The sequence below is a fragment of the Lissotriton vulgaris genome, chromosome 4_1, assembly GCF_964263255.1.
Source record: "Lissotriton vulgaris chromosome 4_1, aLisVul1.2, whole genome shotgun sequence".
Taxonomy (NCBI): Eukaryota; Metazoa; Chordata; class Amphibia; order Caudata; family Salamandridae; genus Lissotriton; species Lissotriton vulgaris.
This window is the reverse complement of record NC_141691.1, coordinates 700,996,203-701,013,301: the sequence shown is the minus strand read 5'-3', so window position 1 is coordinate 701,013,301 and position 17,099 is coordinate 700,996,203. Positions and strand designations below refer to the sequence as shown.

The window sequence follows — 17,099 nt, the reverse complement described above, 5'->3', positions numbered from 1 at the left end:
AGTCCCCCACTGGTTTAAACTCTGACCGCCATCATCTTAATGCAGCAGTCGGAGTTTAAATCTACCATGTCGGTCGGAAAGCCTCTGACCAGCAGCAGGAGGCTTTCCGACCGATATCGTAATTAGGCCCATAGTGTTAAATATAAGTGGAATATATTTAATTTACAATATTTTAAAATTACATAATAAAATATTTGACATTTACTGTTTTAACCTGTATTTATATAAAAAAATGATATTTGTGTCTATTTTTTGATGAGTTTCGTGTAAGCGATATATTTTTTTCTATATTTTTGTACTTACCATTATAAGCATAGCATCTCGATATTTTGGTAAACGATATTTTTTGCCTGACTTTTTTTGATAATGATATTCCTTACAACAATATTGTGTCAGCAAACTCAAATTTCATTCATTTTTAGAGAACCTGCATCCTTGTTTCACAAAATTTACTTTAATGATGATCAATGGAAAAAACACAACACAAAATGCGTCTTTACAACATTCAATGAATAACAATAACACAATTATATAAAGATAATTTCACAGAGAGCGGCTTCCTTCCTGAGACTAATGTTTCAACCTTTCATTACAGGTTTGGAGGATCCCCATGTGGTGGCTGGAGGCAGTGTGGCGCATCAGATACTATGCATTCACTGAATCTAGGCAGCTCAGAAGAATTATTTTAAGTTAGGTCCTTTCCTGAAAGGGTCTTCTCTCATGTTGTAGGCAGCGTAGCATGATGATAAGTCACAAACACCATTGATTCCAGGAAGTCCGCGCTTTCCATGTATACCTGGGGTTCCATCCATACCAGGGTTTCCAGGAGGACCTGGTAGACCTTCGCCATTGTGACCCGGAGGTCCTTGAGAGCCTGTGTACAGACAAATCAGAAAAATTAACATTTTATAAAAATCATGCCAGGCAACCGCAACCTAACCTTTTTTGTGATTACACTAACACTTCTCGTGGGCTTTGTTCTAAATGTTCTTGATAAACACGGAGCAACCTGAAGTTCCCCTTAACCACTGCTGCTTGGCCCCATTCCTAATTATTTTCTTTTATAAGTTATGAAAGCTACCAGTCCTTTTCTAGATATTTTGCTGCATATAAATTAACGGACTGTGGATGGAGCCAAGCTCATGCTCCATTCCCAGTCCGTTAATTTATATGCAGCGAAGGTCTGTGTGTAGTTTAGATGCATATGTTTGAAAACTGAATGCAAACGTCTGTTCAAACTAATGCGTTACTTAATTTTGGAAATACTCATTGTGATGGATACTCTATCTAACCACAAATTCCTCACCTTAGAATACTCTCTATGCTCCTGCTAGCTGCTAGGTGGAGCCACACAGCTCTGCGTTGTCTCTACACCACTCTGGCATATAATATCTACCACATGTGCTGACATCAGTTTCTTGCTTTTCTCTGTCCGTCCCCTCAATCATGGAGCGTGAACAATTATTGGTATGCTGAATACTAATTTGCTAACTTTCTAGATGTTATAAAGAGACCACTTCACAGATAGGGGAGGTGGGAGGATAGTGGGGCATCTGCGGTTATATACAGTATCCACCAGAAGGAGCACTACTGAAGTAACATGTTCTTCTGATGGATACTTCTAACTGCAGATTCCTCACCTTAGAGTGGATAGCAAAGCAAAACCTCCTCAGGTGAGGCTGTGTACATGGACTCAGATCAAAATGTTTTGCAGGATCAAGTGGGTTAAATATCTTTCTCACTAAACCTGGTTGACATTGCAATTGAGCTTTGTAATGAATGCTCTGATGTTCATGTCACAGCCTGGCAGATATCAAGGACAGACAGTCCATGTGCAAATACAGTGGTAGCAGCCTTAACTCTGGGGAATGAGCCATGAAACCTCCCAGGGACTGCTTCTTGGACAGCTCATAGCAGAACTTTAATTTAGAGGGCTACCCACCTCAACTGGAGAACTCTATAAAATGTTGATCATCTAATCAATGGTCCTTGGTACGATCACTGTAAAAGCTTCTCTTGCAAGGTTCAGGGGGAGCAATGAACACTGGCAGAGTAATAGATTGCCCAACGTGGAAAGGAATCAAGACTTTTGGTAAGAATGCCACCCGGATCCTTAGCACCAACAGGCCCAGGACGATGTAGGTGTAGTGTGGGTGCGCAGAAATTGCCTTAAATTCACTCATGTGACAAGCTGGCATAATGGCAATGAGGAAGATGAAGAGAGTATGTATAAATCGGCTCAAAGGTTGTACGCATGGATAATGTCAAGACCAAGGTAAGGTCCCACTGTGGCATTGAAAACTGTGTGGGAAGGAATATGTGTGACAAACCTTGATACATTTCATCACAACAGGTGATTTAAACAGGGATGGCTGGTCTTACAAATGTAGAAAGTCCAAAAAGGCTAACAAATATCCATTATTAGTGCTCATTGCAAGGCCTTGCTGGGCCAAAGACAAAATAAACAAAAGGACATCTGACAGCTTTGCTTGCAAGTTGTCAGTCTTATGAGTGCCACACCAGACCACAAATGTGTCCTAGCGCCTGGCATAAATAAATTACATAGAAGGATGCCTGTGACAAAAATAAAATTCAGCACCTCTGGTGGTAAATCAGTTACCTCAGTCTGCTGTTGGCAATCAATTTCAACACATATAAATGAAGATTGCTCAGATTTGGGAGAAGGGTCCAGCTTTGTTTCTGAGAAAGGAAGGCCTTGCAAAGTGGTAGCATTAGTGGAGGACTAAAGCTCATGCACAGAAGGTCGGGTACCACACGCTCCTTGTCCAATCCTGTGACATTGGCCTAGTACTCTTTGATCTTCTTCTGAACTAAGGCAGGAGAGGCAGGGGTGGGAAGGTGTATAGGAGTCTTGTGTTCCATTTGGGCTTATCTTCTAACGAGTGTTCTTGTGGGAACTCCAGTTCACAAAACATTTAGCACTGTGCATTCTTGACGGTGGAGAAAAGATCTAGCCAGGGCTCTCCCCCACATTGGCAGATACCCTTCAGCACCTCAGGATGTAGACACCACTTGTGATATGTGAGGCGCCGCCTGCTCTGTTCATCCTCTCTGGCAATTAGGTACCCTGCCACGTGGTTCACAATCAGGAAAATGCTCAGATGTTCCAACCATCTCCAGAGGTGCAGAGCCTCCTGATACAGGACCCCACTCTGCCCCGCTTATTGCAGTGCCACTGGCAAAGGTGCTGCCCATTAGAACCTGGACCAATCTCCCCTTGATTGATGGCAGCAAGGCCTTCCAAGCCAGATGCATGACCCACAACTCCAGCAGATTAATAGGGGTGTCTGGTGTACTGGTTGAACAGTCTTTCTCTGTCTATTACACAGCTCTATTGTATTGCCTATAAACTTTCTGAATTGATGTGAAAACTGTTTGATAGGCGTCAAAAGTCCCAAAGAGCATGTAGCAGCTCTGCTGTCCTCACAGAGCTCCAGTGCAGAGTCTGCCTTCTCAGAAAAACACAGGACCCATCAAAGTGGAAAATATGAGGGAGGACTGTATGTTGCTAGATAATCTTGGTGAACACATCCACATTCCATATTTATTTAACTGATAAATATACAATCATACGTTGATGCCTGTTGCTTTTTAGCAAATTAAGCAGCCAATATAGCAAAACACTACCCTACATGTAAATATTAGCATAATTTACAAATATATGTTAACATTTAAGGAAATGCCATCCTGGTTTTTAACTCCCCATGCTGTCTATCAGCTCAGATGATCGCTTAGAATTCATGAAGAACAGGGTGGAAAGTCACTTACATGAAGCAGCATTTTCTGTAAAAATCAGTAAAAACAGAAAACCGGGAGCCTTAATTATAATGCTAGACTGGTAGAAGAACCATGTACATGCCAAAAGTCTCTATCCTCTTGGGACAAAGGCTCCCTGGGGTGAGGTGCTAGGTGAGAAAATCCCGATCACCAGGCATGGGTATGTGATGTCAGGCCACCTGACTATTCACAGGCAGGTAAGAACAAGGCTTCATCCAAGCGGGCATCAAAGTATCAGTGAGGCCATTATTAAAAGGATGCAAGGCCTCAGAAGTGACTTGCCAAGGCTGTAAAAGTTTTGTGAGCACATTTAATTTGATCTAAAATGAGCGTAGTTTCAATCCTATTGCCACATCAGTATTCTGGACCACCCCAGCAAATAAGGCATTCACTTCTGTTGGTGGCCAAAGTGGTGAATCAAGCTCTGTCTGGCAAGGTGTTAAGCCTGTGAGTATTCTCTAAATTAATGTATTTGGCATCATCAGTATAGAGAGGGCGAGCAAACCATTTTGGTCAAAATAATCATCATCCAAATCCTGGGGTGTCTGCTGCTGTGGTACAGGATCAGAGTTAGAAATAGAAAGATAATCAAGCCTCTACTGGGATAACATGCCCGAGACACTGGGTTAGAGTCAGGTACCATGATGAACTATTTGCACATTTGTGATTTCATAGCATGATATCGGGCAAGCTTGAGTCAAAGTGGGCTTGGGGTTGGTCATTGGTGCTGGCACAGGATCCTCATAAGGCACCGGTGGAATAGGCACCGGCCTTGGTGTAGCAGGGATCAGAGTATATCTCAGGGCCGGAGTAGAAGCCTTTCCTGGCATCTGTGTGGGCCTGGTAATGGGTCCACTCCTGCAACTTGGAGTGGGAAGAGCACAGTTTCTTCTTGTGCTCAGCAACTCACAGCTGCATTTCCAGGTCTCAGACAACCTTTGGATGCATGTGAGCACACTTATTGCATGACTTACAGGTGTGGCCTGAGCCTAAACACCAAAGACTCACCTCATGCAGATCCGGGACCGACATCTGCTGTCTGCAGTCGAGGCAGGGCTTGAAACCTGTTGTTTTGGATGGGGATATCATTCCCTGGTACTCTGGTGAAATTGATTTAGAAGTTGTTGGAAAAACTAACAAAGTTGGGAGAGAGAAGCACTAAATCCACATCAGCACAGAAATAACGAAAATGATATAAGAGTATTAGGGTGCCACTTATATGTGGATCCAGTCTCTCATTTAGAGTCACTGTGGAGCCTCAGGGCACCACCTAGCTGTGCACAAGAATACTGGAGAAAAATGTCCTGATCCAGTCGACCGCTTGAGTATTCCAATGTTATCAGTCCTCAGTGAGAACTATCCATCAGAATTAAGTTTTAAAACTAAATACAGAATCTCTAAAAGGTAGGTTGAAAATGAGGACTTGCTCCAAGTCAAATTAACAGTGCAGAAACGTCACCAAAAGTGATAACACTAGTTGGAATTCTGCCCCCTGCAATTACAAGAGTATCTATGCTTGGAATTATCAGATTCGTAAATTCTGGACCTGATAATTCCAGGCCTGGAGACATTTGCCCTCCCTTAACTGCTGCAGGGGCTACAGACAAAACAACAGCCCCTGTCTGACGTCAGCAGCAGCGGGGAAGTAGATAATGCTCCCTCCTCAGACGATCAAATCCTGGCTTGTCCCATTTTCCCTCAAAGCACTGTCAGCCCTCGGGTCTCTTGAGGTATGCATATCGGTAGGACAAGTTAGTTGCTCCTTGAGAGTTGGGTGCAGCAGTCAGGCTGGCAGGATTGCCATCAAATCAGCCTTGCTCCTCGGTTCTCAGGTAAGCAGTATTCTTCTTTGTCCACTACTGGTCCGTAGAAATCTGAAGTCCTGGTATCAGAGGGTCCCCTAAATACTCGATTTAGGGGTGATATGTGGCGTGAGGGGTAGTAGCCAATGGGCTACTTACTCCTGGGGATACTACACCCCAGTAGATGACCACTTCCTTTGGGGAGTGGGCATCACCCTTTCCCAGAATTCCTATTTCCACCACACACAAGATGGTGGAATCCTAAATTTGGTTTTCACTTTTGGCTTGATCACCCTAGAAATGTGTCTAGCCTGGCAGTGTAATACGCCTTCTGCATAGCTAATTTTCCCACCTGACCTAGTGCCAGAGAGCTCAGGGCAGGGCGTCAGCATCCTTTCCTGTGACGGAAGCCAGGTTGTATACTAAAGGAGGTGGGCTCTTTGAAGCTCCCTGCCTTGGAGTGCTAATTTGTAGGTGATCCTGTGGGTGGGGGTGTAAATACCCTTTGCTCGAGCAGTCTTTTGTTCCTGACCTCCTGAGAGCAAATGGCCTCACCCCCTCTGGGGGTCAGAAACTCACCTGTGGTGGCAGGCTAGCTAGGGCCAGTCTACCAGCACACCAGTAGTTATTAGGTTTTCAGGGGGCACTTCTAAGGTACCCTCCGGGTGTATGTATTAATAAATTCATCACTGGAATCAGTGTGGGTTTATTAATACTAGGTGTGTGGTACCAAACACCATATGTTCAGTGAAGCCATTATGTAGCTGCAGAGCTTCGGTTTCTACCAGTGCCCAGTGCATACCGCATAATGGCTTCCCTGCTCACTTGCAATATCTAGTAATAGAACTAGACATCACAGGGTCATATCTGCTCATGCAGATATGTCCTCACATAAAATGTAATGCACCCTGCCTTAGGGCTCAAAGACCTGCTTTAGGGGTGACTTACAAATAGGAAATGAAGTGACTTTGAAATGACACACAGGAGTGTGTCATGTCATGTTTTGACACTTGATTTGCACCATGTCACGCAGCCTGCAATGGCAGTCCGTGTGGATTTTGTATGTGGGTCCCTAGGGTGGCATAAGATATGATGCAGTCCTCAGGGGCCCTCTTTAGCACCCATGCCCTAGGGACTTGGGGTACCATTTACTAGGGAATTACAGGGACACTAATGTCCTTGGCCAGTTGCAGGACAATTAGACCTTTGTTTCGGGGAAGGAGCAATGGCACTGAGGTCTGGTTAGCAGGCCTCAGTACACCGTAAGAGTCAACAATCAGCATCTAGTAGCTAAAAGGGGGCAAAAAGGGGGCAAAACGTGGGCGGGCATTTGTAGCAAAAGCCCAGTTTCCTATACTTGCCAAAAACTGGCTCACTTGTTATTACAGCCAATGTTGTTAAGCAAATGCTTAATTTGTAAAACGTGGAAGTGGAGGGTCCATAATTTGTTAGGCTCATGCTGCCAGTGTTGCTGAATGCTCGGGTTGCCATCTGATGGCTCTTTTCTGTACTATCCTGTACTTCCTGTCTTGTTATCTCACTTTTTTCAGAATTATTTTTATCCCCAGTTTCTTCATTTGTCAGGAGTTTCCTACTTTACCTTTCCTATTTTCTCCTGTTACTGTTTTCTCAGTCTTGCTTTGGGTCAAAGTCTGATCATGAAAAATAAGCATTAGTCAGCAAAAATGAGTGTAAGTACCCACCGCCTGCAATTTTAAGTGTAAGTACCCACCTCCTGAAACTGGATGAAGGGGGGCCTCAGGGCTCCTGTTTGAGCCCCACACTTTTCAAGATATATTTGCCCCCCTAGACAAAAAGTTTGGCTTTCTTCCTTTGTCATATGCTGATGACACACAGCTGATATTTACTCTTGATCAAGATCTAAATAATGTTAAAGCTCTGTTCTGAGCAGGTTTGATAGCTTTTGCATCTTGGATGACACCGAATTGTCTCCAACTGAATGCCAACCAAACCGACATCATGCTGTTTGGTAAGGCCCAGCAGCCTTGGACACCTGAATGGTGGCCTTCCGAACTTTGGTCTAGCCCCAACTCCAAATTGGTTGTAAGAAATGTAGGCATCCTCCTTGACCAAGCACTCACCATGAAAGAACAGGTTGCAGCCACTACTGGCACTTGTTTTCAAGTGTTACTGCTCTTATGGAGAGCTTTCCCTCTTCTTCCTCATCCAAGAAGGAAATCACTTGTCCAGGCACTTGTCATCAGTCGCTTGGACTACTGTACTGCTCTCTTGGCTTCTATAAATGAGACCCCTTTAAGCAAACTGCAAGTCATTAAAAAAACAGCAGCAAGTCTAATTCACAATCTTCCAGCTCTGACGGCATCTGCCTCTCTTCTGTGCATGCTTCCTTGACTACCGATTCGTAATAGAATTATCTTCAAGGTTTGCTGCTTGACCCACAAGTCTTTGCAGGGCAAAGCACCAAGCTACCTTTCTGCAAAGCTTGATCACTATCTTCCTTGTTGAGATTTGAGATCTAGTGATAAAGCTTTGCTTACAGTTCCAAGTACAACTAAACCTTGCACAGGAGGCAGGTCCTTCTCTTACCTGGCTTCCCTGTTGTGGAATAGGCTTCTTCTTCTTATATGCCAATGTATAGATCATTTTAATTTTAGGAAACTTCTCAAAACAGCGCTATTTCAGGCCTAATCAGTCTACTCCTCTGCTTATTTGCTGTGTTATGGTGAGTTACCCCTCCTGGGGTGATTCGTACACATTATACCAGATACCCAGGCACTCAAACAGCTATTTGACAGAATTGTGAAGGATGCGGTGCGCAACCTGGAGAACTTAGACCTACAAGTATTGAACGGCCAGACTTCCCCGGACATTCCGACACAGCTGTCTCACCACTCGGTAAAATCCAATATGAACATATATTTATAAGCTGTAGTTTGGGTAATAGGTTGGAAAGTGACCTCCAACTGCAAATGATCAGTTTTAATTTAACGATTACATCACATCACCTATTGGCTCTGGAAATAAGCTACTCTACAGGTCAAAATTACAAAAAGCTACAGTAGTTGGTAGCCAATCTATAGAAAGTCAAACATCTAGCAAAAGAGCTGTGGGAAGATTTAGATAGCTCAAAATTCTCTGACTCACTGGGATCAATTTTCAATGCTCTTAGGAGAGAACAATGCCGCACAGCATACAGCGAGATTAATAACAGCAACCCCACCTCCTAAGAAAATTTCAGTACAACTCATAATATCCAAAAAGAAATTAAATCATGCTCTGAGAGTCCTAAGAAATAACCCTTCTTCCAATGTCCGGTGTGAGACTTTACCTAAATTAAGGATGCTCTATAAAAAAGCAGTTTGGACCCAAACAAAAGCCAAACCTGATGAGCACTGGTGTAAAATCTACCTTGTCGCTATTCGTAAAGATTTAAGAGAATTTTGGAAATTAATAAACCAACCCACTGGTAGGAAATTACAACAATCAATGTCAAACATATCTGAAGAAGCCTGTGAAAAGCACCTGGATTCCATGTTCAGGGTCCCAGATACAGCAACCGATTCACCGGAAACATCTGTTTGTAGTTATACCAGAGAAAACCCGACTATGGAAATTCATCCTAAAATAATGGAGTTACTTATTCGCAAAAGCTGTCGGGATGCTGCTCCGGGGCCAAATGGCCTCCCGCAAGCACTTAATAAAGAGAACCCACAATTCTGGGCAAAAAATCTGGCAGTTTTATTTAATCATATCCTGGTGTGCGAAGATATTCTGGATAACTGGAGGGGCTCAATTTTGACAGGTCAAAGTATGGACCATGCCAAATATCGGCTGATAGCCCTAATGGACTATGAGTCCAAGTATTTCGACAAATACCTGCTGGCAGACTTACCGTTCTGGATGGTCTCCAAAAATCTGTTGCCGAGAAATCAGATAGGGTCTATTAAAGAGATGGGCACCACTACTAATATACAAATGCTAGCACTCAAAATTGAACAGGCGAGACGCAGCTCACTGAATCTTCATTTGTGTTTTATTGATTTCCGTTCAGCTTTTGATACGGTGCAGAGGATATATTCTCTGGGAAAAATTATCGAAATTGGGAATTTCATCTAGGCTCCTGAGAGCGATTCAATTATTGTACACAAATACTTGGACAAGAGTAAGTTTGGGCCAAGGCACAAGCTTAAAAAAAAAATACAAACAAAGAATGTGTTAAAACAAGGCTGCGCCACCCTCTTGTTCAACTTGTATCTTGCTGATATATTTCCTTAGATCTCAATAGCTGTAATTCACACTCCCCGTTGGTGGCTGGTTTTAAAGTCTCCCATCTTTTGTATGCCGGCGATATTGTTCTGCTGAGCTATACAAAGGTGGGACTGCAGCGGTTAATTAGTGAATCTGCTTTGGATGCCTTGTCCCATGGGTTGAAGGTCACCTTGAGCAACACTAAAACCATGTTGTGACTAGGGGGATATCAGCTCATCCAACATTCAGTATAGAAGGGTCTGGGCTGGAGTCAGTACTAGAGTTTAAATAATTGGGGGTAATACTAGATGAGAGGGGCTAATTTAAGAACCGATGCACTGCCTTACAAAGAAGGAGTAACTCTCGATTTGTAGCATTTGCTTCCCTCCGGAACAGCCTAAAAGGGTTGTCCCTGAAGCCATTATTTCAAGTAATGTCAGCCAAACACGTTCCATCTCTGACGTATGGTGTGAAGAGTTTAAGAGGGAAGATTGATAACATCATAGATAAGCTTGTGAAAGGAACTTATTGTTGCCTGTTCAACCTATCTCAGCAAGCATCCCCAGCACAAATTCGCTTAGAGTTTGGGGTAAGAAGACAGTACTTAAACAGTCTAGGGGCATACTTGAAATTCTGCCACAAACTTAGAAATGACAATAATTACACGCATTTGTCAGTTGTCTGGGAAGCAATAAGCGAGAGGTAGGTAAAGTCTTTGATGTTCCCGAACAAAGGGCAAGCTCTACCTCAAGCCCTTGGAGATACTCAGAAAAAGAAGTTGTAGAAAGTTCAGTCCAGTCCTTTCACTGCCCCAGACAGATGCAGCCACAGCAGGCCAACACAGCAAAGCACACAGCAAAGTGGTAATCTCTCCTCACAGCTTCTCCAGTTCTTCTTCTTGGCAGGTTCCTTAATCCAAAGATTTTCAAAGTTCTGGGATCAGGGCCCCAATATTTATACCACATTTCCCTTTGAAGTTGGGACCAACAAAGTTCCTCGGGCATATATAGACCAGTCGTATATGGCTCAGTCCAGGTTCACTCCAGGAGGGGGTGAGACAGCTTTGTGAGAGGCAGATACAGTCCACTCAGCTGCATGCAAAAGCTCCTCCAACTACTCTAAATACAGCCAGGTCTATTCAGCCTGACTAGGAGTCACCCTGGATAGGCATAACACATCTCAACCTGCCTCTGGTGTCTGTACAGTGTGAATGCACATCCCTAGCTCCTGTCACTCTCAACCCAGATGGTGAATACACAAACAGGCAGAGGCACACAGAATGCTTAAGCAAGAAAATGCTCACTTTCTAAAAGTGGCATTTTCAAGCAACGGAATTTTAAAATCATCTTCACTAAAAGATGTATTTTTAAATTATGAGTTCAGGAAGCCTAAACTCAATTTCTCTATCTTGTCCCAATGGAAAGTTACACTTGTAAGATGTTACAAGACAGCTCCCATTATAGCTTATGGGACAGACAGACTTTCAATAGTGAAAAACTAATACACAGCATTTCAATATCAGGACATGTAAAACACACCAGTACATGTCCTACCTTTCACATACACTGCAACCTGCCCATGGGCGCACATTGGGCTTACCTGAGAGGTACCTCACATGTAAGAAAAGAGAAGGTTAGGGGATGGCAAGTGGGTGCACTTGGCAGGTCGACATGGCAGTAAAAACTGCGTGCAGACACTGCAGTGGCAGTTCTAAGACACCTTTGAAAGGCTACTTGTGTGGATGGTAGAACCAGTGCTGCAAGCTCACAAGTAGCATTTTATTTACAGGTCCTCGGTGCACACAGTGCACTGTACTAGGGACTTATTAGTAAATCAAATATTCCAATCATAGAAACCTAATCATAACACAATTTACAGTAGGAGCACTGGCAATTTAGCACTGAACAGCAGTGAAAAAGTGTGCAGAGACACTAGTCCAGCATTCTGTCAAAAACAGGAGGTCAGAGGGCGAAAAGACAGGGGAAAAATGCCAAAAGATGCCAGGTCCAACACCTTATTATGGCACTAAATCTGTCACTCCTGCCCATTGAAGATAGGATTCTGAACAAGCCCTATCAGCACGTAGCGGGCCTCTGCTGCAACTCCAAGCCAATCCTGTGACTCCCCATCTCTTGCCATAGACAGCCAAGAGCAACATCACCAAAGACATCTTCTGCAACCACACCCACAGAGGTCATCTATGCTCAAAGACTTTATCAGGGGTGACCTGGCGGCCATGGGACACCAAGTGCTCAGCGAGAACTCTTTATTTCACAACTAAGGTGGGAGGAATATAACGTTCTAGAGTTGAACCATGATGCCAGCTGAGTCTAATGTAGCACACGCCTAAGGTCGGCTGTGACTTCCAGAATAAATACTTAATATCAGGCTCTCCTGTGTGCTCAGTGGCTGTTTGCAGCACTGCTTTGCCTTTCCAGGCCTGCTCCATTAGGCCCCTCAGTGGAGCACTACAGGGGCCATGACTCATGAGAGGCAAAATCACACTGTAGAGGTCCCATGATAGAAAGGAGGGTTGTTTCCAAGTGTAAAGTAGTTGAAACATGTAATCTTCAAGACATGAAGCAGTGCTTTTCTCATGTCAAGTTTGCTCTACTGCAGTAATAAACTGCAATTTGACATTTGCACTGTAGTAATACATGTGTGAATGTGTGTTTATTAGTACAATTGCCACAAGTTTTATTAGATGAGATTTATTTCCAACGTCATGTCAGAGCATAATATGCTCTTTATTACCATTGAGGGCCATGACTTTTGAAAGGTGAAATCACTTTGAAGAGGCCACATGACTCAATGCTCAATTTGAGCCGGAGGTTGCTGGTGGGGGCTACCTGCACTCATTATTAGGGACCAGCACTTATTTTCCCTCATCAGACTTTTCCAGAGAGCAAGAGAGAGAAAACACACAAATGGGAAATAAGGAGAACGCAAAAGATTTTTTTTAAAGTCACAAAGGGAAAATTAAGGAACCTTCAAGAGTGAGATAGAGTTGCAGAGAGTGTCTGCCAGTAAATTAAAGAGGCTCAAGGTCTCCTTAGCCTTGGTGTTGTGCACACTGGCATTTAGTAGTGGCAACTGTGGGCTTCTGAGCAGAGCTTTGAGGACTGGCACTAATTATTTTACAAAGTAAGTACTACCCATGACTATAAGGAGGGTTGTTTTCATGTGTAAAGTAACTGTAACATGTAAACTGCAAGGCAGCAAACAGTGTTACATATTTACAAACCCCTATGGACACCGCAGCGTCACTTTTTTGGGCGCTCCTGTGATACAGCGCCATTTTCCATATTTACAAGCTGGCTCTAAGCCATTTTGCGTGGTTCAATGCCACATTGTTAATATGCTCCCTTCTGCTGCAGTCCTCTGCAGCATAGGGACGTGCAATTAGTGTTGCTGTGGGAGTTCCACCGCAACACCTATTGCTATTGCTTTTTGATGCTGCCACCGATTTACACGGCTGAGGCAGCACCAAAAACGAAGGCATTAGAATAGTGATACGAGGAGAAATTACTAATGTTTTCTCATTTTTTGCTCTTTCCATGTGCGCTGCATTTTGCAGCACACATAGAAAGAGCAAATCACCGTTAGCAATTGTTTATGTGCAAGAAGGTGTCCCTTTCTGCACATAAACAATTGTCCCTGCAGTACAGGCACCCTTGCCACATTGTGGCAGGGTGCCTGCGCTGGCCAGGCAGTTTTTATGCACCAGTGCTGGGGGAAACACTGGCGTGCACCATATTCTTGTAAATACAACACATACCTGCATTTTAAAAATGTCAGAGCGCAGTGCTGCCAAATTTAGCACAGCTCCATGTCCGACATTTTTTTGTAAATATTTCCCAATGTTTTTCTCATGTCAAGTTTGCTCTACTGTGGTAATAAACTGGAATTTGACCTTTGTACTGTAGGAATACATTTGTGAATGTGTGTGTTATCAGTACTGTTGCTACATTTATTTTCACTTCCATGGCATAAATATGTTTATTGTCATCAAATTGAACTAGAATTTGTTTAGTATGCCCCCTCAGCCCAGCATGAATCTATATTGGTATACCTATTCCTTCGGTTGGTGTTCATTTTTGCACAATTCGAAAAACAAATATATGTTCTCTGACTAAACTCAGTAATCCCAAAATTAATTTTAGTTCAATATTTCTCTTAAACATTTTATGAGTGCAAAGCACATACCACAGTGCTGCCACAATGCATTTCAGGGTATTATCAGGGGGCTGTTTATAATGTGCTCTGAATTTAAACAGAGCAATGGCACATATGAATGCACGTCTTCAAACAGGTATACTCTAATGCATCTGTTACATTAAAAAGATTAATAATGTTCACAGTTGATTCAAATGATAATCATTCATATGCCTTAACGAGTTACATCCAGGTATTCTCTTTATGCATTACTGCAATTACCTTCACAAATTGCCTCCAGTTCGACATTTTAAATATCACTCAATTAATGCCCGCCAACCTCAATATCTTCTCTTTGAAAAAGTCACTGTTCTTTATTCAATGCCAAAGATGTGACTTCTGTCTATTATGATCCCCAGATGGTAATTTTATTCGTTGCATCAAGGGAAAGAATATACCTTCAGCAATTTACATCCCCCACTGCAATATGGCCTACATGTCGAACACTCCCTAGCTGGAATTCCCTTGCCTGGAACTGTGCATATTTTAACCAAGTAATAGAAGTAGCCCTCCATCGTCTTCCCCCATCTCCATCACAGTTTATGCAAATATGTATCCATAGTTGTGGTGGTAGCCGCTCTGCTTGTCCTCTCTTGTCTTTCAATGGTGTGTATGCCATGGCTTGTATGGTCCCATAAATCGCTACTGGACTGACCTTTTGAGCAGTCACATGTTTTTTATTCTAACCTGTTCTTGGAGTGGTTCTATTGGGTATACTATAAACACTCTGCCACCTCACCACTATCGATCACAAAGCATTCAAAGGGAAAGGGCTGTAAGAGCATCATGCACATACATAATCCATTACCAACTTTTTGTTGTCAGCATTTTAGTAGTACAGACATATTTTGACATTAGATCTCCTTCTACCTCCTGGATTAGACATTATTATGGATGAGTAGTGTAGAATGTACATAGTAGGATAGTTGTTCAGGCCCTTTTAAAGAAGAAATTATGATGGCCAAATACTAAAGATACTGCGTTGCCCCGATATTACTTTATGTTGCCGTATGATGTCAACACACGAATTGATGTGCATCAGGTGACGCACACCACGCGATACGAAAGTGGAAAGAAAGACACTCAAATAGCATAGAAAATGAAATAGCTTAGAAAATGAATCACAAGCAACATGCAGGATTTAGAGGAGCCGAATAGTTGTCTCCTGGGTGCTGACCTTCGGCAAAGTACATTCTGAAAGGGAAGGGAGCATCCTTTACCATGCAATATCTCTAATGGTTCAAATGTTTATCTCCCTCTCCTCCTTCAGAGTGTGACTACAAGGTCCATCCGCCTCTGAAATTCTATGGGGAGATATGAACGTGCTGAACAAGAATGATATTGACCACGATTTGTTGTGTATGTGTTAACAACTAAACACAAAATATGGATTTACAATCAAAAGGGTATAGTTCAGGCCCACTGGATGTAAGAGAAATGGTTCAGAGATAATTGGGAAAGAATGTACACCTGTTTGTTCCACTACATACATTAGTGTGCAGTACTCATCGTGAATATTTGTCTCTCTTTTGACCTACAGACACTGCACTGAGGTGCATAGCTCAGTATGATTTTTATGTGTGGAATGCTTCAACTGGTGATATTCACATCGCCAGAGTATTCGTACAATGGGTGTATTGTTTTTTGAGAAAATAACCCATTGGCGTTTGTGTAGGGTACTACATTTGGTCCTGACGAAAGCCAATTGACCAGTCAGGCAGAGTTTTTGGGCTGAAACATGTAGACCCATAGCTGGAGTCAATCAACTGCTCCTGTAGCATCGCCTTTCACTTTTGTTCTTGCCAGGGAATCGTGGAATAACCGTTGAGCAACCATTAAGGTACCTCTAGGAAATTATCATCTCCCAAAAAACAGAAGTGCTCCTTTAAGGGCTTCAAGACTCTATGCCTACCTTCAAAGATATCAAGGGCTTCGGTCTGGTGTTTATAAACAGAAAAACACATTTCCACTCCCCTTCTCATATCCTCTGATTTTCTGGCTCCTTGCTGCTTCAGGTTTCCCGATTATGGCTTAAAGCCTGATGTGGATGTGAGGCAGAAGGCTTTCCGTCCAACATCTAGGGTTTCCCTCTGACCACTGTACTATGATGACAGCAGTCGGGGGGAAACCCGCAGGGGATTCCGCTCCTCTTCCCATCAAGAGGTGTGGAATTGTAATCCCTTGAAGGACGGCGGGGTCAGCCTCAGCTTCACCGTCATTCATTACAATGTTGGTTCGGACAGCCTTTCCATGTCAGCATAGCCGGCATGGAAAGGCTGTTGGAAAGTGGCCTTGGGGCCCCTCGCAGGGCACCATTCCCCCTTTGCCCTCCGCTATGGACACTGGGGGGCACCTATGGTGCCCCACAAAACATCACTGCACCGTGTAGCAGGCTCCACATGGTGCCTGCCACACGTTGCAGGGATGTTTACAAACATCCATTTTTCAATGGAAGCTTGTGTTGCAGGCACAAGCTTCCATTGAAAAATGGATGTTTGCGACCATCCGGGGTGGTGGCATCCTAATCCTGCGGGTGGAACCACCGACCTAAGGTCAGGCGGTTCCAAACAGCAACGGTGTCCGCCCGACATCGTAATGAGGCCCATAGTCAGATTGGAGGACACTCTTTTTTCCATCAAACCTCCAACCTATGAAATTCCTTGCCGGTCATCATGACACATCCCTGATTATCTCTCCTTTTGAAAGCGCTGAAAACCTGGCTCTTTTTACAATTGTAATTGTGCTAAATCAGATGGTAGAATTCTCAACACACCTTTCTGTGGTAACACTGTGCTTTAGAAAAATTGTTCATTTATTAATTCATGATTAACGTCAAGCCTGTCAAGATACAGAAGATACCGATGATGAAGCATGCCACTAGGAATCCTAGTTGGTGAGAGTCCTTTAAAAACATAAAGTATGCCCCTTAGAGGCATCCTTATAAAGTTTTTGAAATCATGGAGCTTGTGTTGCAGTGCCAATTATAGCAAACTCATTGTCTCTCTTCAGCATGTCTAATACCTCACATTGTGAACAACCTCTTACATCAGCATG

General features: G+C 43.3%; 1 protein-coding gene across 1 annotated transcript in view; it reads right to left on the bottom strand.

The window, feature by feature from the left end:
- Nucleotides 1-444: 444 nt before the first annotated feature.
- LOC147722465 (collagen alpha-1(XXI) chain-like) overlaps nucleotides 445-17,099 on the bottom strand; it is a 675,708-nt gene continuing 659,053 nt past the window's right edge. The window contains exons 26-27 of the mRNA XM_086967313.1: nucleotides 7,201-7,252; nucleotides 445-874 (exon numbers count right to left, since the gene is read on the bottom strand). Coding sequence (XP_086823439.1) covers nucleotides 681-874; nucleotides 7,201-7,252 — 246 coding nt within the window. The 3' untranslated portion in view covers nucleotides 445-680. The remainder of the gene's footprint in view (nucleotides 875-7,200; nucleotides 7,253-17,099) is intronic.